This window comes from Struthio camelus, chromosome W (assembly GCF_040807025.1).
Source record: "Struthio camelus isolate bStrCam1 chromosome W, bStrCam1.hap1, whole genome shotgun sequence".
In the NCBI taxonomy this organism is placed as follows: domain Eukaryota; kingdom Metazoa; phylum Chordata; class Aves; order Struthioniformes; family Struthionidae; genus Struthio; species Struthio camelus.
Genome location: NC_090981.1, coordinates 34,471,157 through 34,498,783, shown reverse-complemented (window position 1 = coordinate 34,498,783; position 27,627 = coordinate 34,471,157). Strand labels below are relative to the sequence as shown.

Below are 27,627 nucleotides of genomic sequence, written 5' to 3'. Positions count from 1 at the left end.
CCCTGAATGCAAAGCAGGCTAATATAAAACAATCACAGAATCATAACATAGGTGGGAAGGGATCTCTAGAGGTCATCTAGTCCAATCCCCCAACTCAAAGCAGGTGTAATTACATTAGGTTCCTCAGGGTCATGCCCAGTTAGGTCTTGATCACCCTGAAGGATGGAGATTCCACAACCCCTGGGGGCAACTTGTTCCATCCTTTAACCACCCTCAAATCCAACAAAAAAACCTCCTGTAACAACCCCTACCTACTTGCAATGATTTCTTAATTTATTTTATTTAAACTGTAGATCCAGTGCTAGCAAACTATACAAAATGCACCTGTGGGAGAAACTTTCATGAGTAAGAAGGAGAGAGAGAGGGAAAGGTTTGGCTTTTTCTCTATGTATTTCAAATGAGATTCAAGGCATAGATTTACTTAAGCATGCAGAAATCCAAAGTGGAACCCACCACAGCATTTGGTGATACTCAGTAGTTTGAAGGCTCCCTCCCATGTTCTAATGAAATAGGTGAAACCTCAGGAACCAAAGTCTAAACAATGAATTCCCTCACTACTACTCGCTGTGGAAACATCACCTGCAGAAGAGGTGAGGACATTCTTTTGCAAAAAAAAGCCTCTTCAAAAGAGGCTGAAATTCAGGGAAGATAGTAGTGTGGTGGATGAGCTCAAGATGTATGGCAGGAAAGCATGCAGATAAGATAACAAAAGAAGAGTAAATTGCTAACACAGAAGAGGAAAAAGGCTTGTGGATAGGCAGGGGCAAAGTAGTGCTGATCTATGTATACGGCAAGAAAAATAATATGTCTTTTAGTCGCTCAAGGAGGGAATTCAGTAAACAGACTTAAGTTTGTTTCCTTATAAGAACATGGGCAACACAGCTCTTAAGCTTTCTGTATGGAGATTTGCAATGGCATATAGCTGAATTTTGTATATATTCTTCTCAAAATATCTGTTTGCTGCAAATGATTTCCTTATAAATTAAGAAAGAGTACATTCATAAGGATCAGTAAAGGCAGTTTTTTTCTATTATGATAATGGTGACTAAAGGGATGTTTCCTCTGGCTTCCCTGTTCCTCCTGGTCATAGTGCCATATGGAAGTTTCCCTAATACTTGACAATAGCTCAGTTGTGGGCAAGCTGGTGTGGCAGAAACTCCTTTTCTAAACTTTCCTGCCTGATTTTAAAAGAAGGATTTGTTATGCAGAATATCAGCATATGAATACTATGAGAAATTAAATTTTTCTCCAGCTTTTTTCACTTTTGATAGGTCCTATATTCTAACAGCAAGAGCTCTGTCTAACCCAAGTGAAAAGATCTAGCAGCTCTCATTATTAAATGGTCACATTTAACAGATTCTGACACTTAAGAGAAAATAAGGCAACACAGACAGTAACGGCTATCTTGAATCATTTTGCAGGAATTTCCGTTTGCATTGTTTGTTAGCTATGTGAGTATCATTTTGATATGGAATATTTACTTTGACTTTTTCTTCCTCCTCAGTCAGTCCATGTTTGGATTTGGTACCATCGACATTGTTCTTTTTCCCTTCTTTCTTACCAGTCTTTTCTACAAACTGACAATAACAAGGTTAGCCTCTGTCTCTATATACACACCTTCATATGCGTGTCTTTAAAAATAGAATGAAGAGAATGATAAAGAGCACAAAAAGAACTACAGATCTAAAGAAACAAAAAGGAGCTGCAGTTTTAGCAATCAACACTTGTAATAGACTACATAAATTGTACTGTACACAGAAATAACAAGATCTTCTTGAACCCTCCCAGTGATTAATTAGAAAGCCTGTCTTACAGATTTTTCTCTCAGGTGTAGTAACCTTGTAGACCTTATGATTAAGAACTAATAAATAAATGCTTGGTTAAGCACAAACTGGTTGATAGGCAATGAAAAAGAGTGATGATCTTGGTTTTTATGCAAGACACTTACCCTGTCATGTTACCGCAGAGGACAAAATAATACCAAATAAAAATAAAATTTTCAAACGCCTAGTATAATGCATTATTTAGAAAAATTCACTACTACATTTCCAAAATTAACACCAAAGAAAGCATCATGCAAGAAGCGGAGAGCTGAAGTTGCAATCAGGGTATGCTATTTTCATAATACTTTTATATTAGCTGTGCTAAAAATCTAAAACCAAAACAGAAAGAAAATCTCAAAAAATAGATATTAAACAGTATGAACAAACCATGTGTATTCTGTGTCATAATATGTCGATATTTGACAGATAATGTTATATTTTCGGTGTGCTTCTGAGCATCACAATGTGACACAATTACCTTGATGAAGGACAGGAGACAGTCCCTTTAAAGGAAGCTTGACAGTATATAAAACACAGTGAAACAATTTCCTAGTCTCACAGATTACCTGCTGCATTAAATGCTATACATTTGCCTTTGTATTGTACGCATTATGTTAACAAACCATCATCATGCTTGACTTTTATTTGAAACAAATCTCCTCATGCAATATTAAAACAGGAATTTCAAGATCAGCTAAAAGATATAATAAATTTAGTCCTTCCTCTTTACTTGATTTTAAAATTATAATTTAAGAAGATTAGAAGAGAAATAAATGCAATTCATAGATGTTTACATTGACAAGATGTATAGCATTTTGATAACGCTGAGACTACTCCTGTTCATTTACCGGTTTCTAGAACATTTCAAAGATACTAACAATTTTCCTTTCAAGTACAAAATCCAGATTCTCCACTTTGCCAAGTTAACAATGAAGGGGGACACAGGAAGCAAAGGAGAGGGATAGTGCAGGACATTTTCTTCCATCACATGCCAGATAGAAGAGAGCTCTCATGTAGATTAATTCTGAAGATAAAAAGAACTTTTCTGCTCTGGTTGGTTCTTCTCTCTTTCCTCCCTCTTTTGGGTAATGGACAATATGAGAAAAAAGTGTAACCCTCACCTCAACATCTGAAGCTGCTCAGGTCAGGATGCGTTAATTCAGAGGATTCAAGGATCACTGCATAAGAGGAAATCTGACTTAAAATATAGACAGCAGAATTCTCTTAGGAAACAAAAATTTTATATACAAAAAGTAAAGTAAAATGTATACTAAACCTTTAGAGTCAGATCTCAATATTCTTTAAAGTTTCTTCTATAGAAATAAAATAAATAGAGTTGGTAAAATAAATGGGGCAGGCTTTTCATATCCTGCAAAATAAAAGATCTGTTTGTATTCTGAAACAGCATGAGATGTCAGATGCTAAGCACATCAGCGGGCCTTGGAAAAAGTAAATTTAAATAAGATATGAACTGTGCTATGCACTGGTAGGAAGCACATAAATTAACTTGACCTGTCAGCTGAAAGTTGAAGGGTGTGTGCCCAAGCTGAAATAAATCCTCACACTGCTTTTACTAATTAACATCTGTAAAAATCTACCCTTACTGAAAGCACTGGTAATACTTCACTTAACCAGTTTAAAGTTCTTTTTTTTTTTTCCAAGCTCTTTTCTATACCTGGAATTACTTGGTAGAAATTCTCTTTTTGAATTTCTGACATTGCTATATTTTAATCTCTCTTGTGTTTCTTAATTTTGAAATCTGCATTTTGACAGCTCAGCCCTGTTGATTAATGTCTTGAAAGAACCCCTATATAGTTTGCCTGTAAGTGATCTAATTTTGTGCTGGAATGCCTGGGTTGGTATGTTGAACCGATTCACCACCCAGGTGGCTACATTTGGACTAAATGAGCTGTGAAGAGCTTCATCTAGGCCCATCGCAGTCTTTCTTTATGTAGTCCCACAGTATGCTGCCACTGCTCCAAACATGATTTGTCACAACCCATCAATAGAAAATAAATTATTGCCATTCTCACTTGTCAATGGGCTTGTCTTTACTTCAGCTGGCCTAATGATTGGAAGCTCAAAGGGAACATTTCCAGCCTTTGTGGAGCATGATTATGACTGAGCACACTACTCCCCAATGCATGCTGGCCAGTAAAAACTTGTAGAGAAAGGAAATTATGTCGATGTTTTGCACCAGTGATAGAGCATTACCCATGAATCCTAGAAAAGCTTACATCTGACAGTCAAGATTTGTTCAGTTCACACATTTATCTGCTCATCGCAATATTATTGGTAAGTCTTTCTTCTGTCGATGGTTGCAGCATTTACTTATGTGCAAGGAGAGAAGATAAACTATACTGTAAAAGTGAAAAGAACTAATTCAAATGTGTTTTCACAGTTGTAATTTTCTCAGACATGTAAACATCTGAGGAAGAGATATGGCTGCAAAAATGCTGAAGTGGTAGCTTACTTTTTCTTATAATTTTTCTACTGCATTTCACAAAAAGTTGTAGGTGACCTCTTTGAATGAAGAGCGTTAACAATAAATTAGCTCTCAAAAATCACTGTTTCCTTAGGCCACAGAAAAGAGAATGAAATAACTCAACAGATGGTACTAATTTAGATCTTTAAATTCAAAGACACTGCAGATCAGAGGGTAACTGTTTTAAACATAGGTAAGAGCATGGATAAGATGTTCTCCAGTAGTAAGAAGGCCAAAATTATCTATTCTAATCTGCAGTATTTAAAAAATGTGACTTGAGACCCTACCTAGTATAATTTTATGTTTAAAACATTTTCTGTAAGAGACTGACCACCAGTAGTATTAAAAAGAGAGAGAGAAATGTCTCCTGTTCATCTTACTAAAAAAGACTCTCAATTCCATACAATAAAGATGCTTTGGATAGAATGATAGATGTTCCTTAAACAATTAGATGTGCATTTTCACTAAGGTCTATGCAGACTGTATTTTAAAAACAGGTGACTGTTCAAAGCCTATACATTTGTTACCTCAGTTAGGGTATCATGTTTTACTAACTCAGCACTTAGGATTCCAAGGAGGAAAACACCTGTGCAAATTTAACCAATCAGTATTTACGATATCTCACAGAAAATGTTTTTTGTTGCTTTTAAAGACCACAACACAGGAAAATGTTGTATTTTTCACTATATTTACCATTTGAGTTAAAACAGTGATGCCAGCCTATAATCCATAAGCACACCCTTACAGACCATACCAATTCAACCAAATGCAGCCCTCACAATGCTGGACTTTCAAATGTGTCCAAGCATTTGTTTGGGGTGTGTCCATGCATGATCACATGCTATAGAGGAAGTACTGAATGGATGCTAGGTGGGATATGTGATAAGTTATATGCACCTGGCCCTTGGGACACCTATACATTAAACATATAATGAATTAATCCCATGACTTCGATCCATAAGGAACTGCTCCAGCAGAATGAAAGAGCACTGCTAATAGAGGTATCAGTCCTTGGAGTGGCGAGATTATGTAATAAAACCACAGTCTTATTTTTGCAGAAAGGATTGCATATGTGCAAAATAAAGACTCAGAAATGAGAAGACAAGTAAAAAGAAAGTAAAATGAATTATTTCTTTAAATCTCAGTGTATGCAACTGGTGCTTTGGACTATAAGTTCTTCAGATGCAAAAAAACATTAATATATACATAGAAGGTCATTATTCTGCATATCTGGAGGGTTGTATTGATACTTAGTCTACTGAAAAACTGGAGACAAAAACTGAATTAGAAATTATATTAAAGGACCAGACAAAGATTACATAGATACTTCCATATATATATATATATAAACTATTTTTCAGTAATCTGAAGTTGTTGAAAACAAGATATGCATTAGAAAAATAGCTAGACAAAAGTTACATTAAAAAGAAATTTAATCCTCTCCCTGTTATACAAATACTTTCTGAACACTATGTCCAGAATATTTGGTAACTGCCTTTTACCAAAGGCTGACCCACTTATAAGTGGGTTTTTTTCCCCCTTATCTACTAGATAATGCTACGGCATAATCCACAATGTTATATCCTCTCACAGACATAAAAATTTTGCTAAAAGAAGTTTTAAAGTCAGGCACTTTAAAATTTGAAAATGCCAGGATTAAGGTTACCTATGAATTTGATGATTAAACTTCATATGCTTTTTTTTTTTAATCTACTCCTGGCTTTTTCAGGCAGAAAACAGAGAGCAATCTCTTAATGAATGGTATTAGGTATTGTATTTTCTATTAAGCATTCAACAGATGCCTTTATGTCTAATTTACCACACCTTTCTAAGCTTGTATTATTATTATTATTGTCCTAGGCTTTTCCACTGCTACTACCACTCGAGTACCTGTCTGCTTCACAAACACCAAAGAAAATATTTTTACAACATATTCCAAGATGAATAGATGCTACCCCTATTTAATGTATCCCTACATATGGGAATGCTAAACGGGGACACAGAAATTAAAGTGAAATTTGAATACCCATTTTGAAACACCATTAAGCCATTCTTCCAGAATATTCAGCACCATACAGTGTTTTTTATTCTCAGAACCATTTTCCAGAGATTTCATCTAGAGCGGTGAATGTTCATGTCTTCTCCAGATAACACTGCATGTTCTCAAGTTCAATATTTCAAAAACTAGGAGCGCACACGCATGACATACATACAAAACTGTTTCAAGTAACCTGATCTGCATCCTCCACAAACTCTGTGGAAGGGACAAGACTGGAATCATTCAGCACATCGTTCAACTGCCAGAAGCCTTTTTTTTCTACAGCAGTTGCCCGTTCACACATTTCAACTAAAGCAGGAATGAAGCAGAGGTTATTCATAGAGCAGTTCTATCCACTGCACAACCATGATTCAGCAACAGCACAGTCCATGCTGCTTACAGAATGAAGGCTTAGTTGCATGAAAAGGAGGAAAAAGTTTTGGATCATGTAAAAGCTCTCTCATAGTATAAGCAGAATTGGTCATGTATCTTGGTACTAACTTTGGAATACTCTATACAAATATATCTGAGGATAATTCATTTTTGGTAAAACACCAGGATATACCAAGTATCTAATTGTATATTTGGGTGAACACTTAACTTAAGATGGTAATCAAATGAAGCTGAATTAGAAACTTAAAGCTTGATATAGCATAATTTTATAAAAATTTTCCAGTACCAATAGTTATTCTATCTAGTGACACAACAAATAGAACATTAGATGTTACTTTTCCTATTATATTTTAATACCCTGCTATTGTCATCAAAAGCATAATAGAAAAAAAGACTTTACTATGCATACATTATTTTCTTTTGATTAAACAGGTGCACTGGAATTTCAATCATTTTAAGTCATAATTAAATGTCCCATTTTTTTCACTGCTTTTTTTATTATAAACACATTTCAGCAATTAAATTCTAAAAGGAAATCTTTTTTCCATTCTTTTTTGAAGTTATATTTCTAAAGAAACAAAATAGACAGATTTATTCAGTCTGGAAAGGTGGAAGACCTTACCCAGAATGATCTGATTATACTATTCATAAAGAGACTGACTCTTCCACATCAACCTTAGTTTTACTTTACATCCGTACAATACCTTTGAGTTCCTTAAAGTTGTTCATAGTTTACACCCTGTTAGATTAAATAAAGATTAAAACTATAAAATGTTGAGATGACATGACAATGCATTAATATTCACATTGTAAGTAAATTTTGTTTCTTACAAGAAGCTGGGTAAAAAAGGGTAAAGCATGGATAAATGCCTATTGAGGTAAAATGGTGCTACAGTAGAATAGGTTCACCAACAACCTGTATGTTCAGACTTTACTACTCAATTTAGAAATTCTAATATATTCTTGTATAAGGTTTATATTCGGTGCTGGGATGCTCAACATCACTTTCTCAATATCAAGCATTTTAGAAGCATCTAGAGGGTAACACTAAACATTCCAACAGAAAAGTATTATTCATATTTAAAAAGATGGGTCAACATGACAGCAATCTAACCCCAGCCTAGCAGGAGAATGAGGAACAAAAAATGGGTGTGCTGTCAAGATAACATGTATTTTCTCTGGACTGAGTTAATGCAACTAACATGTTTAGACACTGTGTTCATAAGACTGCAGGAGTTTAAGTACTTGAATAATGTCTGGTTTGGCTCATTTCCAGTGCCCTGACTTGTATTATAAAAAGGTAAGTATTAAACAGTGAAATAGCCTGCAACCAATGAAGAGGTGCATATGACAGTCTTGTTCTTGCTTTAGTTAATGAAAAATAGCTTACCTTTTTATCACAAAAACATGATCCACTCCCAACAAGAAATAATTTTTGGCCTTCAGTTCTACAGTGAGGCCATCAGTTTTGATTTCAGCTTTTCTAATGACAAAGGTTACTATTTCTGTGTGTTTTACTACACTTGTTACAAGTTTCATTCACCTGTCTCAGGGTACAAGCAAGTACTAAATTTTTCTAAAGCGCACAATTTAGAGCAAGAAGTGAAAGAGAAGATTAAATGGGAAAAATTAAATCCTAATATCAAAACAAAACACCAGTGGGTTTTGTAGAAGTGACATGATAATTGTAATAAGGATAAATATTCAAGAGCACTTTTGTTTCTGTATTTGAACTTCAGCAACACATTATCGGCTAATAGCACGAATGAGCAATACTATATGATGAATATATGGCAGTAAAATTCATTGCAGAGGACAAGCTGCCAGTATTGAGGTCTAGAAAAGTTCCGGTTTAGTTCTCCTTGTTGCTTAGACAGAACAGGATTGGTTAATCACAGAATCTTCGAGGCTGGAAGGGACCTCTGGAGATCATCTACTCCAGCCCCCCTGCTCAAGCAGGGTCACCTAGACCACGTTGCCCAGGACCCTGTCCAGACGGCTTTGGAATATCTCCAGCAAAGGAGACTGCACAACCTCTCTGGGCAACCTCTTCCAGTGCTCAGTCACCCTCACAGTAAAAAAGCTTTTCCTTATGTTCAGATGGAACTTTCTGTGTTTCAGTTTGTGCCCGTTGCCTCTCATCCTGTCACTGGACACTACTGAGAAGAGTCTGGCCCTATCCTCTTTACACCCTCCCTTCAGATATTTAAATGTATTGATAAGTCTTCTCTTCTCCACAAAGGCACACTGCACACTGTTGGCTCACGGTCAGCTCGTCCACTGGGACTTCCAGGTCCTTTGCCGCAGAGCTGCTTTCCAGCAGGTTGGCCTCCAGCCTGTACTGGTGCATGGGGTTATTTCTCCCCAGGTGCAGGACTCTGTATTTCCCTTTCATTCTGTTAAAAAACTCATCTTGCTTCTTAAGATTTCAAGAAGTAACAGAATGAGAGTAATCACATTGGAGGATGACATTTATGGGGTCCATGGAAATCACACTTTCACTATAATGTTTCTTCTAAGTGTTTTGTTGCAAATTTTAAGTTTTGTAAGGTGCAAGTATGTCTTCATTCAATAAAAACCTAACCCTGAATAAGTAGATAAAATTAAATTACAGGGATTTCTTCTTGCAGCATTCAGGCGATATTCTAAGAAACAAAGAGTCCTTGAAGAATAGTGTGTAATGCTAGACTATTCAGCCTATATTATGTTTCCCTAAGTTGGATTTTTAAAGTAAACTATTAAATTAGTAATCTTGACGCATGAAATTTAATGGTGCGTGGATCCTAAATCCCTCACGCTTGAAATGCAAGACAACCATGTTGTTATATAAGTATATATGTAATACAAATACATTTTTAAATAACAGTATTATATAACATTTACTTGTAAAATAATCTTAGGTTTAAGCAAGATCAACATTTTTATGATTTGAAGAGGCACCTATAGTATTCTCAGTAGTTCTCAGCAAGAGCTCAGAGATTAAGACAAGAGTTAATCACAACTCTCCTTTAAAGGATAAAACTACCTTCTTTAATTATTACACTGAGGATTCTGTAATTCAACAATATAGTCCTACTAATAATTCTGTCTAGAAGAAATTTGCATGTTTTAAATTCGAGACATTTTAAAATGCCATAGTTACATACTGATTCTAAGAGAAAGTTCTTTTTTAGATTTATTTCAGCTTCTATCAGGTGGCATTATTTTTCCAATAGTCTCTATCTCTATGTATCTCACTTGAAGCAGCTATGTCCAACCTATAATTATTTTCTTCTAATTAGAGTAATTCATGCTTAATTATTCAAAATGATTCTTCTTCAAAATCAAACCCCATTTCTTGCCATGGCACTTCTAAAATGTACGATACAAATAAAACATTCCCCAATGCAAATTTTTGCAATAAAAGAATGCTTATTTTGCTTTCTTAAAATAGCATTAAAATCCTTCTACAGCAGTTAGGATTCTGTTAATATGAAAATCACAGATAAAATTCTTTGCTGATATAGGGACACACGTTTCCTTGTGTACTCCAAGCATGTGGTGTCCTGCATGGGATCAGTGTCCTTAATTCCTACTAGTGAACATTCTAATGAGCAGGCAAGAGTCATTCTCTGCAGATATGAAACCTCTGCCCTAAAGCATCGAGGAATATCCTGAGACCTGAGAAACACTGCAAGAACCCTAACTCCCCTACAATCATCTGTAAGATCTGATCAAATCTTACTTAACTGTAGCTCCACTTATTTGTAGTAGGTGTAAAGTTAATTTCAGGTATTCTGTTAGTAATAAAGCTGCACCTTATATGACGTTGTGTGTCACTCCATTTGCATTTTGAACCGTTACTGGTAAGCCAGAATAGTTATTCACTCCTTCCACAAGAATTCTTACCCATCTCCTTTAAAAATAAATTGATGAATAGACTGAAATTATTCCTTCAGCTGGCTGGCCCAGTTGGTGAAAGGTGGCAGTCCTCAGTTAATGTGACTGTTTTTCATGGCGAAATCCATCAGATAACATTGACTAAAACTACCAAGAGTATCAGGAGCCCTGCCCTGCAGCCTTTAGAAAATAAATATTTGGCTGAAATGTACTCCAGCGCATAGTCTAGAATCTCACCACTTATATCAAGGGATTAAGGATTTATATAATAAACTTGTTTTGAAAACCAGTTGCACGCTATATTTCTGAAAGTTTTTTTTGAGAGTATGTGGCAAAACAGCATAATTTGCATGACCAAAGCTAAACTTGTTGAAAACCATTTAAAAAGTGGATACGCAAAGCAGAAGGTAGAAACCACAAAACTGCATTGGCTTGCATTTGGTGACAGAGCTCTTCTGAACGATTTTTTGACAAACTGAATATTTTATCACATCAGTTCCAAAGTACAGAAGCAGCATGCGCTGAAGCATATTTGGTACTGTATTTCTACTTGTTTTACTTTTCATTTCACCTATGTCTCTCAAAGGAGCTCAAATTAGTCATGAAGATCGAAATTTCAGTAATATATGTATGAAATCTGGAACAGTGTTATTGCATGGATGATTGCATGAAATTTCTAAGCACCTCAGTGGCCTCAATGGAAAACAAGGTGGTTTCTATTTTTTTTCCCCTATTTTTTCTCTAGAAAGATGATGCCATAGAAAAGAATACTGGTAATAACTTGTTAGTGCAGTGCCATTAGGGCTGAATTCAAGGCTCCATGGTTTGGTTTTCTGAAAGTGTTGCTGAGGTTTATTATTTCATTGACCAAACCTGAACATGAGTATGTACAAACACACATGTATGTGAGTAAGCACATACAACAAACCAAAGCACTGTGTTGACCTGTAAGAAAAGCAGCCTATATAATCATCTAGTTAAAAAGCTCCTGCATTGTCAAAGTTTATTTATGACTGCACAATAAAGCACAGCGGTAAGGCAGTCCTACACATTTTCAAGATTTATAATATATTAAGAAACAGACAATCTCTCGTCCCAAAATTGCAGAAACTCTATCCCTGTTTTTTTTTTGTATGTTGCTACATGTACCTAAGTACAGAAATACTACCAAGCCATATAAGAACATGTTGCAAAACAGAACTCAGCATTTCTTCAGCAAACAAAGCTTTTTATACTTTTTCCTGGTAGAAATACAATTCATTTCATCTTGAGAAACTAGCCACACTGCAACACAACTGTGTAGAACAGATGCCTTTCAATTCAACATTATAAGGACCTGAGAAATATTCCTTGATCCATATCAGAACCTACACAAAAATAGCAACAGCAAAAGATACAATGGTCTTTCAGAAATTACCATGGTAGTAATAGTATAACGTTTTCCTCACAATTCGGAAGCACAGATAAAAGCCAGGGCTTGTAATTCCTATATCCTATCTTGGAAATATGCCTCCATAATTATGCACACACAAACAATGCATGTGCCTGCCTTCAAGTCTGGCCCTAAATCATTATAAAAATCTAATACACTTTGTATTTAATTATCTGCTACCCCTTTCTGTGAGTTGCAGTGCATCATAGTTTTCCCCCAGCCCAGAAGATAGTTGTCTTTGGCTTTTTCCAGTGTAAGATTCTTAGTAGCTATACGCAACTTTCCCTCAAGATACCTTAAATAAGCAGCATGTTTTAAATTGAGTTGTCAGGCTTCTTTTGTTACGACAGACCAACTACTACAGAACAGGTAATACCTCACTTTGCAGAGAATTTGCTCACTTAAATTCATGCCCCATTCTTCTGTATTTGTCATCTGAAAGTCTTCCCTTACTATGCCATACATCTTTGCCTCATATTTAGACTGTCTTTGTATCTGTGTCCCCTATAGACCTGAAGTGCTCTGGCTGGTTGGACCCCTTCAAAGCTTCTGGACTTGACCAATCCTTTTAGAAAACCGCACGTTCATTAGCAGAATCACATATTATGAGAAGCAAGTGAAGAAAAAGGCCTCTGTCACTGATGAATCAAAACAAATGACACCAGACGTTCCCAAGGACAAGGCTCCAAGACAAGGCCTTCCTGTACTATTGCTGTTAGCCCTTATTAGATTCTGTCTGGGAAAGCAAGCTCTGCAACCCAACATCTGGCTATCATCAATATTGCTGGGGACTAGCCAGTGATCTTGACTAGTGGCTAAAGAAACCCCAGGTATACAAAAGCTGGTAGTTCTCTGCTATCTAACATGGTACCACGGTGAAAGAGCATTTCTGTATAACATTGCCTCCTTTGCCCTTATTCCCAAAGTTCTTACTCCTGATAGACTTGCTTGATCTTCAGACCTGCAGTCTTCTCCTATAGTCTGTATGTCCTAGAGTTATTTACCTTACACTGGCCTCTGATAAAGTTTTGTACCTTTCTGCTTGATACACCCTTTGGCTTCTCCAGTTTCCACATTCTTGACTTGGATTTTGCTCAAACTCTTGGCTCAGTAGGAACCTTTGGCTTCTTTGATAGATAATCATGAGATCAGAAGGGTTTCACTCAAAATTAGATTCAGCTCCCAATGTGAAATGAAGAAAAGCCCTCAAAAAATCCCTGAGGAACATACAGCAGCCAAGTAAGAAAAAGCAGAGGAAGTATACCTGTTGGTTCCTTTCTACCCCGACAAAGGCTGCAAACAGCTAAAAATTCACTGAGCTGATAAAGGCACTACATTCAGTTTCCCAAATCAAACAATCAAGAATCAAGGACAGAGAAGCTTATGGAGGAGATTCACTCACATCCTTTCATGGGGAATCTGTCTATTTAAGGATATTTGCTGAATTATCATGTCTCTCACTGATAGGAGTATGAAGTTTATCACTGATAAAGAAAAATCCTGTGATTTTTATGTGGTTCAATCAGTATTTATGCTTTGGTTTCCTGTTTGTTTGGATGTTTTGTCTTTTTTTTTTTTTAGGGCGATTATTAATGCAGGGCAGTTTCCTGATGAAGTCTGTCACACCACTGGCATCGGTTGTACCAGCACAAGAGTGAGAAGCACAGATTTAGGAAGGAAGGCAGTGGCGAGGGCTCCTTCAGCTGGCACTGTTTGTGAAAGAAATGTCTACAGAACCGCACCTTCAGGCCTGCAACAAATCATTGTATGTGATTAGCGATATCCACAGTAAATAAATTTCACAAGTGTACTTTCAGCCCTGCTTTCTGCACTGCATCTAATTTTTAAAAGTACTAATTTATAGGGTCTATAGCCAATAGCAGCCAGGGAGACAAATCAAAGAACATCTTAACCACCCTTTCTTTGCTACCAGATAATCATTAATTCCCATAGTTTCTTTCATAGTCACAAGTAGACATGCTATTGCTAATTTTCAGCTACCTGAAAATATCTCTCCAGAGATTTTTTTTTAAGTGCTTGAGTAGTCCTTTGACAACTTGGGAAGAGGCAAATGAATACTGATGAAATTGAGAACTGGGTATTGTCCAAGGGTAAATGAGTCTGGTGGTGAAGTAAAAAATTCACAACATATTAGGGTCCCATAATGACCTAAGAACAGGCAGGGATACTGGAAACAGATTAGCCATTGACTTGTTCCTTTCACAATACAACAAGATATACTCTGTCCTTAGAGGCTGTTCACTACAAGAGAGCAGTGTTTCGAAGACAATTCAGGCTTACAACTGAACCTCTAACAGTTTAAATATATAAGACAGGTCAGGGATTAAAACAGTCGATTCTGATCCAGGCAAATACAAATATATAAGAAAACATATATTTTATAAATATAAATATACTGCATGTCTTCTAGGAACTCATTTCAGTATATTTTAATATTAATTTGCTATACCGGACATAAAATTACTGTCCTGATCAAACTACCCCCATTTTATAGTTTGCCAGGACAATCTGAGAAACCATGTCCAAATTTTGTGACAGTGAATAGCACCACTCTCTGCAAACCATAACAAATATCTTCACAAGATGATTAATATTTAAATCTATCAAATCAATTAGCCATTGACTGCTAGCAATCAGGGACAGTGAGTTTCCAGATAGTATTGATAACCACGAGGAAATCTCACACTGACATTCTGACACAGCTGCTCCTGGGAAATTACTTTACTCACTTCTGCAAAATGGTCTTCAGCCACCTAACAGTCCCTTGGCACTGCTAATCCCTATAGTCCAGAATAATCACTTGTTCTACCAGTCACTGCTATCTGAACAAGCCTAGAAACAGTGGTCCATCGAATAAATACTGCTCCTCCCTCTCTATTAGCCATGTTATGGAAACATTAAAGGTAATGGAAGCTGAAAGCCAAACCCATTTGCCTGCGTGCCTCCTAGGGCTTACCCATGACTGCTGCATAGATCAATGAGTTCTTCGTGCTGACTAGCAGCAATATGGAAAAGGCATCATCAAACTAAAAGAATGCCAGCAAAAAAAGTGAGTTTGACACCTATTCCCAGAACATCTGTAGGTTTTAGTAAGCATCTTGTAATATACCATAGAAAAGATCACAGAAAACATTGTTAAGGATGGAGTGTTGCACCATGGACTATTTGCTCATAATACAAAATGGTCAATAATAATGCAAGCATTCACCTCATGGATCCAATAATTAACAAGTGATTTCATTAGTACAGCAAACTGGAAAGGGTACACATCCCTTTGATATAGTTAAACTGCTGTATTTAAAGTGAAAAAAATAGATGAATGAGAATATGAGCTTAGTTCCATGTGGGTGGATGCACGGTGGTCTCTGATATCTCTGCAACCTTCTTGAGTAATGATCCTATGGCAAAGTTTTACACGGCTCTGAAAAACCAAAAGGAGTCAATGAAAGCTGTACAAAAATTCTGGAGTACCATATTTTCAGTGACTATTGATCTAAATTGATGGACTACAACTTTCAGTATTATTTGAAATCTTCGTATTACTGCATTGCATCTTCTATTACTGCATTGTATTTTCCGTGCATGATACATGACCAGTTTGGATGAAACAAAAATTCTGGTCATTGTATCAAATGGTCTTTTAGATAAACAGATATAGTTAATCAACCCCAAAGACAATTCAGGTTTAGAAGGAATTCAGAAGCTCCATACGCACAAAACCAAGATGCCCTTCAGTTTTCCTGGCAACAGGTAATGCTACACTGTGATCATTAGAAGCAGAGAGGTTGTGCAGTTTCCATCCTTCGAGTTTTTCAACAATGGACTAGATGAAGCCCTGAGCAACCTAGTCTGTTCTCATAATTGATCTCCAGAGGTCCCTTCCAACCAGAATTATCCTATGATCCTATGACCACTCAAACTGCATCAGCTATTATTGGTGGATTATATTATATATATTGTTTGTATTACTTATTTTTCCATGAACCTTTTATTTAGCTCATTCTTGCCTCAGTAAATACTGTGCCAAAAGGCACACTTTTCTATGCTAACATTCCCAAGCACTATTTTAATTAAGCCATATTCTGGATCCTGATTCCATGTGGTGGTTTTGGGAGATGAGGGAATCATTTATCAAATCATTTATCAAAGGTTAGGACTATGTTCTGAGATAATTGGGCTTGCTCCCTTAAAAGGAAGTTACTACACAACTAAAAATCCTTAGCAGTCTGCAAAACATATGAAGAATAAGTAATGTACTCTCCAGTTTAAATTTTCAGGCTAACAATATGTTTATCCAAGAAAGCTGTATTCAGTAGAGTGCAGTAACTAAAATTGTTTTGCTTTTTTCATGGCATGAAATATGTTTAACTACTGTTTACTGAAAATAGACAATTTCAGATAATAGATAATTCTAGAGGTGCTGCATATTTTACTGAATTCATGTGCTAGGCACCTTCTTAACTTTCCTGTTAAAATGTATAGTCAATTCATCCCCTTATCTTTTCTCTTAAAATAACGTGTACTGCTGAGGTGGATATGCAGTTTCTGCTGTAATTGTAATTTTATATTTAAACAAAATTAAAGCATCAACAAGCAGTATTCTGAGTGACTTTTAAAACAGCATGCCATTCTCAGTGTTTCAGCAATATTAGAATAAGGTTCTCAAGTTTGTAAAGGTATGCTATTTGAATATACATTTTATAACAAAATGACTAATTATGTGCGAGACTGAGTTCCAAATGTTGCAAAAATTAAAACTAAAGAGCTACTGTAATCTCACTTTCTTACTGAATTACTTTGTATAAATGAATTTTACAATATTTGGCATTTGGTTTGGAGAAAGAAAACAAAGGAGGCAGAAAAAAGCTACTTTTACAAAAGGAACATGATAATATAGACAACTGTTACATTTTCTGTGACTTTTTAATCAATAGAAGGGATGTACCTATTTCTTAAGGATAATATAATTGCTTAAATTGTCTTTTATATTTACAATCACTTAATTACTTTACTTTGCTAAAAATAAAAGTCATTAAAATCATCCTGAAGCTCGACTTAAATTTTAGAACTAACCTGCAAGTTGCAGAACCTTTAACTATGTTCCATTTAACACATTTAATAGAGGTAAAAGCTCACAAGTGATGATATAAAGGATAATTTACGCTTGCAATGCATTTTTGTCCAATTAATAGATTGCCTGTGTGTTGCATATTTTGCATGACAAAAGAGCAGAATATTAAACTGCCATTCATAATGAAAATGCACTTTGCAAATTAAAAGTGCCGAAACAGAAATTTTTCACCCTGTTTAGGAAATAAACAGTCCTTAACCAATTAAACTGCATTGTAATAATTCTATGATTTATTGCAAGTTGTTTAACTTTCAAAACTCGGCTAACCCATATTAAGGTCACAATCCATCATGTCTTGCTTGGAAAGCCAGCAAATAATGGCTGTTGTATTAGCTGCTTTTGATGATAGTATGAAAGAAGTATTAGCACTTGTCAACAAAACTGCTTACAACATAACATTAGCATGCATGGGCTGCTGTACCTATTTATTATTCTGGCAGCTTCACACATATTGTTACAAGCTTATAAAACATTTTGTCGGGTGGAAACCGAATGTACACTGTTTGGTTTTCTGATAGACTGGCAGCATAAATGTCTGGGCTGACTTAGTTTAGTTTAAGTGTAAATAGAGACACAAATTCTTCAACCTGTTCTCTTATTGATACTGAAAAGTGCTGAATTATTCAGCATCCAACTCTTCTGTTTGTGTCTATCACAGTTATCAATTACCCATCAGTCTTCTTGTCAAAACAGAATGGATTAATCTGGCTGAAAACAAGACAAATAAGTGGATACTATAACAGGGGTGCAGGGTTGCCAAACTGTCAAAGGGAAATCCAGGCAATGACATTTGCCGTCAAAAGTCGGATATCTGGCTTAAGTGAGCAAATGATTCTCTTTTACGAGCCAAGAATGCACTTAGCTTACCGTAAGTAAATTAATCTGCCTACTTTGCCTACTAATGCATTAGCAATAGCGACAAAAGGCACTGCAATTTTGTATTTATTGCTCATATGCCTTCACGATCCAATGCTTTGTCTATAAGCTGGTTCTTAAGTATAAATATACGCACAATTTCTTTTATTTTTATAAATTAGAAGAGAATTACTTGGTGAATATATGAACTTCTCTGTGCAGTTACATACGTTAGTTTGATCCATTTTATATGTCAGTTGATGAGATAGTAAAGTTTTGAGCAGCTGGATTGCAGAATCGACCCAAGTTCTGTTAAGTCCCTAACATTAAACTTTGAAATCTTGCTTGGCAAACTCTCCTTGTCCATCTACTACTGTTGCAAAAACATATATGCAAGTGATTTCATTTGTATTCTTAAGACTAAAAATCAGTAATTTGGCTCCCAATTTGGAACAGATACGTTTGGCACAAATTGAGTCATGTCTTGGATTCCTATCAGAGGTTTCTGCTTTGTTTGCTTTTTTGATTTTTTTTCCTCCTTGCAATAATACTATCAGAAACGACTCTTCTAAACTCTTTTAGCTAATCATCACTCATGCCTGGAGCCTTGCAATCATGGCATCAGACACCAAGAGCTTAGTGTAAGCCAAATTTTTCTGTTGCTTAGTGCAGTAAAAGCTTTTATATTTTATATATTTCACACTTATTTTGGAAACTTATCTACTAAACTATTTCAATTTCTACATAGAAACATATATATTTAGGTATCACACTGTGGACTTTAAAATGTAGGGAAAAAAGTTGCAAACCTTTCCTAGGAGCTAGAAAATAACATTGAGAAAGCAGATTATTGATAAAATCCTGGACAAAACTTATACTTTCTGTTAAATAGTTTGACAGACTGTCCATACATTCCTACATCAATTATTACAATTCCTTATAAGTCAAAACATGGTCAAGAGTATTACAAAGTTAATATAAAAATTTCCGTTCTTTCTTTTATTAAGTCTGCACCTAATTGCAGAAAAGAGAGAGAAATTAGCATGGGAGTTTTGCAATCATTGCCCCAACATTGCTTGGCCCACTGCTGATGTCTCTGCATTTTTAAAAACACAGTGAAACTCATTATACTTCATAAAATTTCAGTGAAGCAGAGAAATTTACCTGGCATATGTTAATCTTAATTTTTTCATTTCTCTTAAGCATGAACAGTACACAGCTGGCTCTGTTAACCACTTGATATTAAGCATCAGGATTTACTGACAGACATTTAACAGTCAAGAAGAAATTGCAGTGGATCTGCTAGTTATAAAAGTTATTCAGACTGTATAATTCAGCATCACTAGACATCTGCTCATTTCTTTGACTTTTAATAACTCTAAGACTGTACTGTCAGGATTGATAAAGAATATATATATTCTAATATTTCTTGTTCTTTTTTTCAGAGATACGCTCATTGTGATCAGTGAATTTTTTGTGAAATTAGTGTCAAGTTCATGTCTAATGTAACTCTTGATCAGTTCTATGTGAAACAGCGTAGAGAGATCTCAGAAATTTTTCAGAAAGATCTTACCAGTTCCAACCAGGGAACATAATATAAACCTACCCATGACTATTTCTTGACAGAACTGTTCTCTTTAGCAAATTAAGGACTAATTTTTCCCTACTATTGGTGAGAGCAACTACTATTATTATAAAAGATACAAAATAATTTAGACAGAAGAAATGGGTTGCCTCATGTCAAAGGTTTTAAAAACTAGTGACAGAAATCAATCATTTCAAAGGAAAGAAAATGAAAGACTGCTTCTCCACTTTGTATATGTCAGAGAATTAATGCTGATTTTGATAAGTTTCTGTCTTGATTCTGAGAAACAGTGTATTTGCTTGTTTGCTTAAATGGTTATTAATTATGAATACTAGACCTATTTGAATCCTTGAAATGTACCTACTTTTTCATTGAATTTCCACTGGATTTCCAAGAAAAAGAAAATAAATGTTTTGTTATCTTCTGTCTTATGAAGAAATTGGGAGATAATAACGCTAGCATTATCAATCTACCCTAACAGCAGCTAAGATTTAACTTTCTTTATAGGTGGAATTGTACCAGTCCATATTACTTTTATTACTTCCTAAGATGGTTTCCTATGGTAAACATCCTTCAATTCCAGTCTCACTTTCTTTTTGCCCATAGAAAGGCACATATCTGACGTGTTTAATGCCTGGTCATACCAGAGAATGCTGCTCATGAAATGTTATCTATCTAGATGTGTATATCAAGAAAGGAAATGGCTACATCTGTTTAGTTTTTGTTCTGCAATTCAGAAAAATGAGTTGAACTAAAATGAAGCAATATCTGAAGCGGCAAGGCAGAACAGCAAGGCTCCTTCAGCAACAGAGACTTCTGGGTGACAAGGCCACCTCAGTGTGGTTCATGCCTGCCAATTGCCTGCACGTGGAGTCCAGGTTGGGCACGAGCAGACAGAACACCGTTGCAGAAGGCAGTGATCTGACTGAGTCTCAACTCCATAATGAAACCATGTAAGAAGTAAATATATGTCAGAGTGGTTGACGGCAAACATCAGAGTATTCTGACATCTAATAAAGCAGATTTAACTCAATGGTTTCTTACAAGGACTGTGAAAATGTAAGGTAAGTTAAAACCACGCTTCATTGCAATGTCACAATTAAAAAGAACTACCCAGAATTTAAAACAGCTAACAAGCATGCTATCAAGTAGAGTCCAAACCTGACATCATCAACCGTCCATTCAGATATTGCAAATTCATATTTTGACATTTTTAGTAAGCTTGTACGAAAATCAAGATGGGCATTAGTGCTGTTTATCATAAGATTTCAGATGAATATTCCAAGCCTGAAAGATGAAACAAAATAGAAAACTGAGGTATTCTCAAAGATACGTGCAGAACTAAAAAGTCTGGGATGTTGCTAATGAACACTTTCAAAATACCTAGACAGAAACTTTTATTATCCCTTTTTAAAACACTAAGCAAAATTCAATTCTGACAAATTATGTTATCTTTCTATAGCTTTAATTTTTAGTTAAGATCTAGGTTCCCCAGAGAATTAAATTAATTATGCATAAAGTAGTGGTGTTAGTATTAAAAAAATTCTAAAATCCTGATAGTTCCAAAACTGAAAAATATCACAGTGTATAGGCATTATACTACTGCTTACCATTTTACTATTATTACCATTGCTATTACAAACCTACCAGACTAGGAGAGTGTTGTTGCCCAAAATAACCGGTCCTTGTTAATAATCTGCTTGTTTCAATATTGTAGAATCTATCTTGCTTAAAGTTTTAGGCTGAGCAGAGTTAGTATATCATCTGGTCGGATTTTGAAAATATTTGGGGAATCAAATAGGTCAGATCAGGTCAGATAATGTTTGTTTGGTTTTTTTTTCTGTGTTTTGTAGTGGTATAATGTGTTATTCTCGAGTTAATCCTACACATTAAAAAAAAAATTATCACCAAGATTAAGCAAATGGAAAAAGCATGTCATGAAATGGTGCACGTGAATGGTGCTTTATCATAATTCAATCAATGCATTTCTGCCAGACCTTCAGAGAGGTGAGTCCCTTTCTGAATTATTCATAAAGAGAGGACATTGAAGGCACCTCCTTCAGAGATCAGGGCTTATGCCCCTTTTCATCATAAAAATACTTCTCTTTCACTCTTCAGAGTTTATATAGAAAGAAAATCCTGAGAAAGGTCTAAAGAACTTTTCTCAGACCTTTGGCATGTTATAAAGGATAAAACCAAGGCCGTGGCTAAAAAACTCACATTCATAATTGCAGTAACACTGATACACACACACTGAAAATTACTTTTAAAAAATCAAACTGAATCACTAGTTTTATCCCAAGTCAAAATACTCTTTGTGCAAATATTGGTAAGCAAAATTTCTCTTTCAATTCAGAAAAAGAGTCTATTTAAAAAATATTTTTAAAATTCCCTGCTTCATAATGGAACTTTTGGATTCTTTTCATTAGGAGCCCACACCACTATTAATACTGGGGATTACACTGAGTCAGAGTCACAGGGCTCTGGAACCACATCTTAAGTCAAATTCATTCTGAAGGTCTACATTCCCCTACTCAGGCTTTTGACTTTAAATGTTTTATTTTGAGCTGTTTTCTTGGCCAAGAGTGGAAACAAATACCAGTCTATCTAATTAGCACCAACTTTTTGAGAATGAAGTGTCTGAGATAACATCATCTTTATGAATAACTTGCTTTCAGAACACACCTACGGGTATTCAGTAGTACAAGATCTGTCTACTTTTGATAACACTGTTACATTTAACTTTATGGAAACATTCCAAATTTGTCTCAGAATGTCACAAAGAGCTACTTAGAAAAATATCACTGAAATGAACAGCAAGTTGAAAATTACATTCGTTGATCAAAATGAAAAACGCTGATAACAATCATCATTAATGAGAACAGCTGACATGGAACTTCATAGTTTCTACTGAAAACATATTTTAATGGAAAACATTGTTTAAGTAAAAGTTAAGCCCTTCTCAGGAAAATTATTTCTTCATTGAAATTTCTGGCTTTTGAAGTGAAAATGGAAAAAATCTCATTTCTTTCCATTATGTTGATTAAAAACAAATGTTTCGTTTTAGGTCAGTTTAACAACAATCTAAGCTTATTTGAGCTGCTCCCACACCTTAGAAAGGCCTCTTATCTTCCGTTTTCCTAAATGGGGCAGATTTTTTTTGCTGAACATGAATCTTTGGGTTAGTCAAATAGGAGACTGAAATGTAACATTGCTAAAATGACCCAAAAGAAATATTTGCACTTAAGTCAAAATGGAATAGGAGCCATCCAAAGATCAGCTCAAAGAGAGGAGGTCTACACTGAATTGTTCTTGAAATTTTTCTAATTTTCTAATTTTAGAAATTCTTCTAAATCTTCTATTTTTGGGGAAAAATAGTTTTATTTCTTAGTTTTCATAAAAAATTAAATGTCTAAATCTAGACTACCACAGATCAGAAAGGGTAAGTTTTGTAGAATTTTGATGTGTGAGGACAGACATGAATCGTATTTCTCAGTACCCTGATTTTGATAAATCTACACTCTGGAAACTGATTCTGACTTGACTCTTCTCCTCATTTTTGTTTTACAGTAATCTAAGATCTCATACCTTAAAATGATATTTTAATGAAAATAAAAAACAATCTATGCAAACATTATAGACTTTAAGGTTCTTCCAGATCCATACAGGTAAATGACAGGTTTTATATATTATGGTACTCATAACAGAAAACAGTGGACTATTAAATTTCTCCAAGTTTCCATAAAATAATACGAAAAATAGAAAATTCAGAATGCATCACTGAAGTCTTACAGCAGTGCATTGTTTTCTTGCCACTGCCACCACATAATTATTCTCAGTAAGCTGGCACATCAAAAGCTCAGAAAATCTTTTACTCTGTTCAAACTACTTTTTTCTCATGCTCATATGTTACAAACAAGCAGTCAGACTGAGTTTAGTAATACTACATTCATAGCTTTATACATAAACTTTAATTTAAAAAATATACTTCAGATAATTGATTATTTGATATCTAGCTTTGATCATTTTTTTCTTTATCTTAACTTGTCCTTAAAAAGGAAAAGCAAGCAAACAGCAGCAAAATCTCCTTTTTCTTTATCCAACTTAGGTTAGGTTTACGCTGAAATCAAAAGGTATGATTAACGATCACTTAGTCATATGAGAGCTAGATTTAAAGCAGATAGTATAAATATCAACAAAAGCATAGTTATACCATGCTGGAATTTAGTAAGAAATACAAAACCTTCAGGAGAATCTCAACTAGGACAGCAATCCTAATCTGTGTGCTGCTGGGACAATGTGCTATCAGTAACTAATTAAAATAGTTTAAAAATAGCTTACATGGTATGTAAAAATACTCCTATAGGAATGCTACTTTGGGATTAAAAAGGTAAATTAGTAAAATTATATGTAAGAAATATATACAATAATTTGACTAAATTGAAGGAATTATGGTTTACAATTTTGGAGAGAAGCATAAAACAGGTATCAAGGGATATGGAGATGGCACTGGACCATCAGGATAATCACCAGGGAAGACACGCAGAGTGCAAAGCTCCAGTCTGTGCCTGCAATGTGTCTTAGAAGAGATAGGAAAGAGGAGATTCTTTTGTAAATATTTCTTCAGAAACAATTGAAAAAGGAAAGCTAAATGAAAGGCACATAAAACCAAATGGAGGGTGATGTGTCAATCCCTTCCATGAAATACTTCATCTAGTCCCAACTAATTAGAGAATGGCACAAAGCTGCTTTTTATCCATCCAGTATGTGCCTATCCCTACCTATTAAAATGCATGCCTCTGAAGTAAGAAGCTTTGTATCCTTCCAAGATCTACCTTGCTTACTAAAATTATTATGATCTTCAGGCTAATTAAATGTGGTACGAAAATGTATTTTAAATCATCCATCTTTCCATTTCCCTTGTGTTTTTTTTTTTCTTTTTAATGGTGAAAATAGAAGCGCTGAGCATATTCTGTATATGTTAGTAGTTTACATATATTTCATGCCTTTGATTACATATTGTTTTCAGGTACAACACAAACCTTCTAACCTCGCATCACCCTTCTCTGAGCTCTTTCCATGCTGCCATATCCACCATGGCACATACTGTTCCAAATGAGACAGGACTTCTGGGATGGTATTTCTGTATTACTCTCTATCCTATTCTTTTTTCACACCCTAATCTTTTTTTGATAGCAACCTTATATTAACAGAAATTTTCATTCTTCTAAATCAATATTGCCAATAAAGTAAGAATTGAAGGAAGTATATGAATGCTTCACATTTTTCTCCCCCTTTATTTTGCATTTCATCTGACACAATATCTCCCATTCATTTAACTTGGTTGATGCCTTTGGTGTCCTGATTCTTTCCTGGACTTGACTAACTTGAGAAAGGCAAAACAAAAAGAAATACACCCTTAAGAACACAGCAAAACCAAAGTCAAGCTAAGCAACATCAAGTAAATTTTAAACGTGTCATCCACAAGCTAAATAGGAGGTTTATCTGAAAATATCAGCCACAGCATTTTGTAATCAAAGGATGCTCTATGTTTGTAGAGACATTACCATAGACAAGAAATGGCTATTAATTCCTGTTTAATTGTAAACTGCAATACTACGTTGTTTTTGTGACAACTGCCATGGTGCATAACTCACACATAGGCACAATAGGACTAACGCCACTCTTATGATAACATTGCTGGAACTGGACCAGGCCTGCTAACAGCACATCAACATAAGCCCCCATACAGAACTGTTAAAATAACTGACCAAATTGTAAGTTAAAAGTTAATGAACGATCCTTTTATTTACTTCTTTGCTAACTCCCTTTCTCAACATGCAATATGTTCTATTTAATGTTATATTGAAGCTTGAAACCTCATTCCACTGAAATTTAAAACATGATCAATGTCTTCTTCCTAAAGACAGTATGTATTGGTATGTATATTTTTAAAAGTAACAGGATCTAGCACTGAGCCTACTTAATCAGTTGGATACTGACACTAGGTATCTTTTAAAAACTTAATTAAAATACAATGAAAAAGGACATAGTGGGATATTTCCTACCATTATTTCACAAAGTGTAATTCAAGTTATAATCTTCCTCACTGAACTAGAATGAACAATAATGCAGAGTCTGATTCATCTCAGCTGTTTCTCTTTAAGAATTATGGAGTGTAATTGTTAAAAAAATGGAAGTTTTATTAGAGAATATACAGTTCTCTTCCTATTGTAATAATTTTCTGTAAGTGTATTCTAATACATTATGCACATTAGCATTTATTAATTAGATAATACAAAATTAAAACAAACATATAATGGCAGAAAAGGCAAGAGACCTGTTTCCTCACAATCAGTGCAAAGACAATTGTGTTTAATTGTGAATTAACTTACAGCCCATTAAATATGCAAGATCTTTCTCAACTTAAAAATAACTTTAGAAGAAAAAAACAATTTAAAACATTTTCCTTTCCATTCTTTCAGACTTTTATATTCTGACAGTTTCAATACTTTATTTATACTAACTCTCTACCCATGACTTCACAGGCCCATTTAATAACTAGAATTAACAAAATAAACATAAATCCTAACTGTCTGAGTAAATTCAAAATATTGAATGTGATACGCTGTGCAAGCTAAATGGGAGTGTATTTGCAATTTAAAATATAATTCATCATAATGAAAATGTAAAGGAGTAGTTCTGCTTTATTTGGTATGGCAGGTTAGGGATCCCTGTGAAGCTACGTTGAAGCAAAGAGTAGATTAATAATTTAATTTGGTTCAGAACTGTGCAAGTGGGGCACTGCGAGCTTTTATTCTGTAACCAGCTGCTGACCCTAATATGGATCAACCAATTAGACATCTTTATTTAATTGTTGAGTGACCCATCTAAAACTCACTAGGAATTTTCATTATAAACTAAACTCAACGGCCTAAAAGAATCCCAGTTATCCCCCTGGTGGAGATCGTTGGCTTGATAGAAGCACACAAAGGAGCTCAGCAAACGAAAAAATCGCAAGATCATTTTAGGCTGTGTTCTGTGAAAGAACATCTTAATATAATGAGCCTTTTTTCGATATCCCTTGGCGAAGCATCAGCCCTCTCAGATAACCCCACACAAAGCAAATACCATTCGTCTGAAGTTACATTTGCTCCTTGTTATCACAACTTATGCCACTTAATTCATTATTCAACGAATTCACTTTCTTGTTTATTAGATGCAAGGTAGCCGCTCATCCCTAAAGGCCATGTATGCAAAAGACTGCTTGTAATCCTGTCACTTCAAACCTCTCTAGGCTTTTACATTGCTTCAGGAATTAGGAAGGAAGAAGCAAACAATTTAGATTTATTCATGCTGATATTAAATCTGGATATGATAAAGGAAATAAGAGAAATGTTTCATAGCTAACTTAAAAACTATTGATACAGATCAACAGAATATGTTATTCCCCATGTATGTGAGAGCTAGCACATTAATTCCTGTAGTATGACAAACACCCTAGACTATATCTTATGTCTTAAGATCTGATTAGAAAACAAATACTTGTTCCTCAAATTTGTTGCTTCCACTGAAAGGTATCTCAATGTCTTTCCTTAAGTGCATTTGATATATTCAGCTTACCATCACTACCAAAATAATCTGCTCAAGAGCTGAAGGCTTGAACATATTAAAATCAGTAACCAAATGCCACACACATCAAAATCCACAATGTTTTAAAAATCCTTCATTATGCAATGGACTTAAAGATATATTGCAACTGATTTGGGTATCTCATTTAATGTGTGTTCTCCTATGTTTTAAATTCGAATTTTTCTAATAATATATTAAAGATATTTAAAAGCATTAAGAGCTTCAACTCTTTTCACACTGCAATAACAGTCATCGAGATGTTTCAATTTTACTCTCTAACCTTATGCTGTTACAATCATTAAAATGCAAATGAATTACTGAATTAAACACACTTTCAGTACACTCTTAGCACA

General features: G+C 35.0%; 1 protein-coding gene across 17 annotated transcripts in view; it reads right to left on the bottom strand.

Annotated features, from left to right (window-relative positions):
- LOC138064345 (uncharacterized protein KIAA0825-like) overlaps nt 1–27,627 on the bottom strand; it is a 262,588-nt gene that overhangs the window by 34,927 nt on the left and 200,034 nt on the right. Inside the window, exon 22 of one of the 17 annotated variants that reach the window (XM_068926414.1) lies at nt 2,945–3,001. The exons of 15 other annotated variants lie outside the window; for them this stretch is intronic. In XM_068926414.1, the coding sequence (XP_068782515.1) occupies nt 2,992–3,001 (10 nt within the window). In that variant the 3' untranslated portion in view covers nt 2,945–2,991. Of the gene's footprint in view, nt 1–1,552; nt 1,578–2,944; nt 3,002–27,627 lie in introns of those variants that run through there. One more of the 17 variants, XM_068926415.1, reaches the window with a different exon arrangement.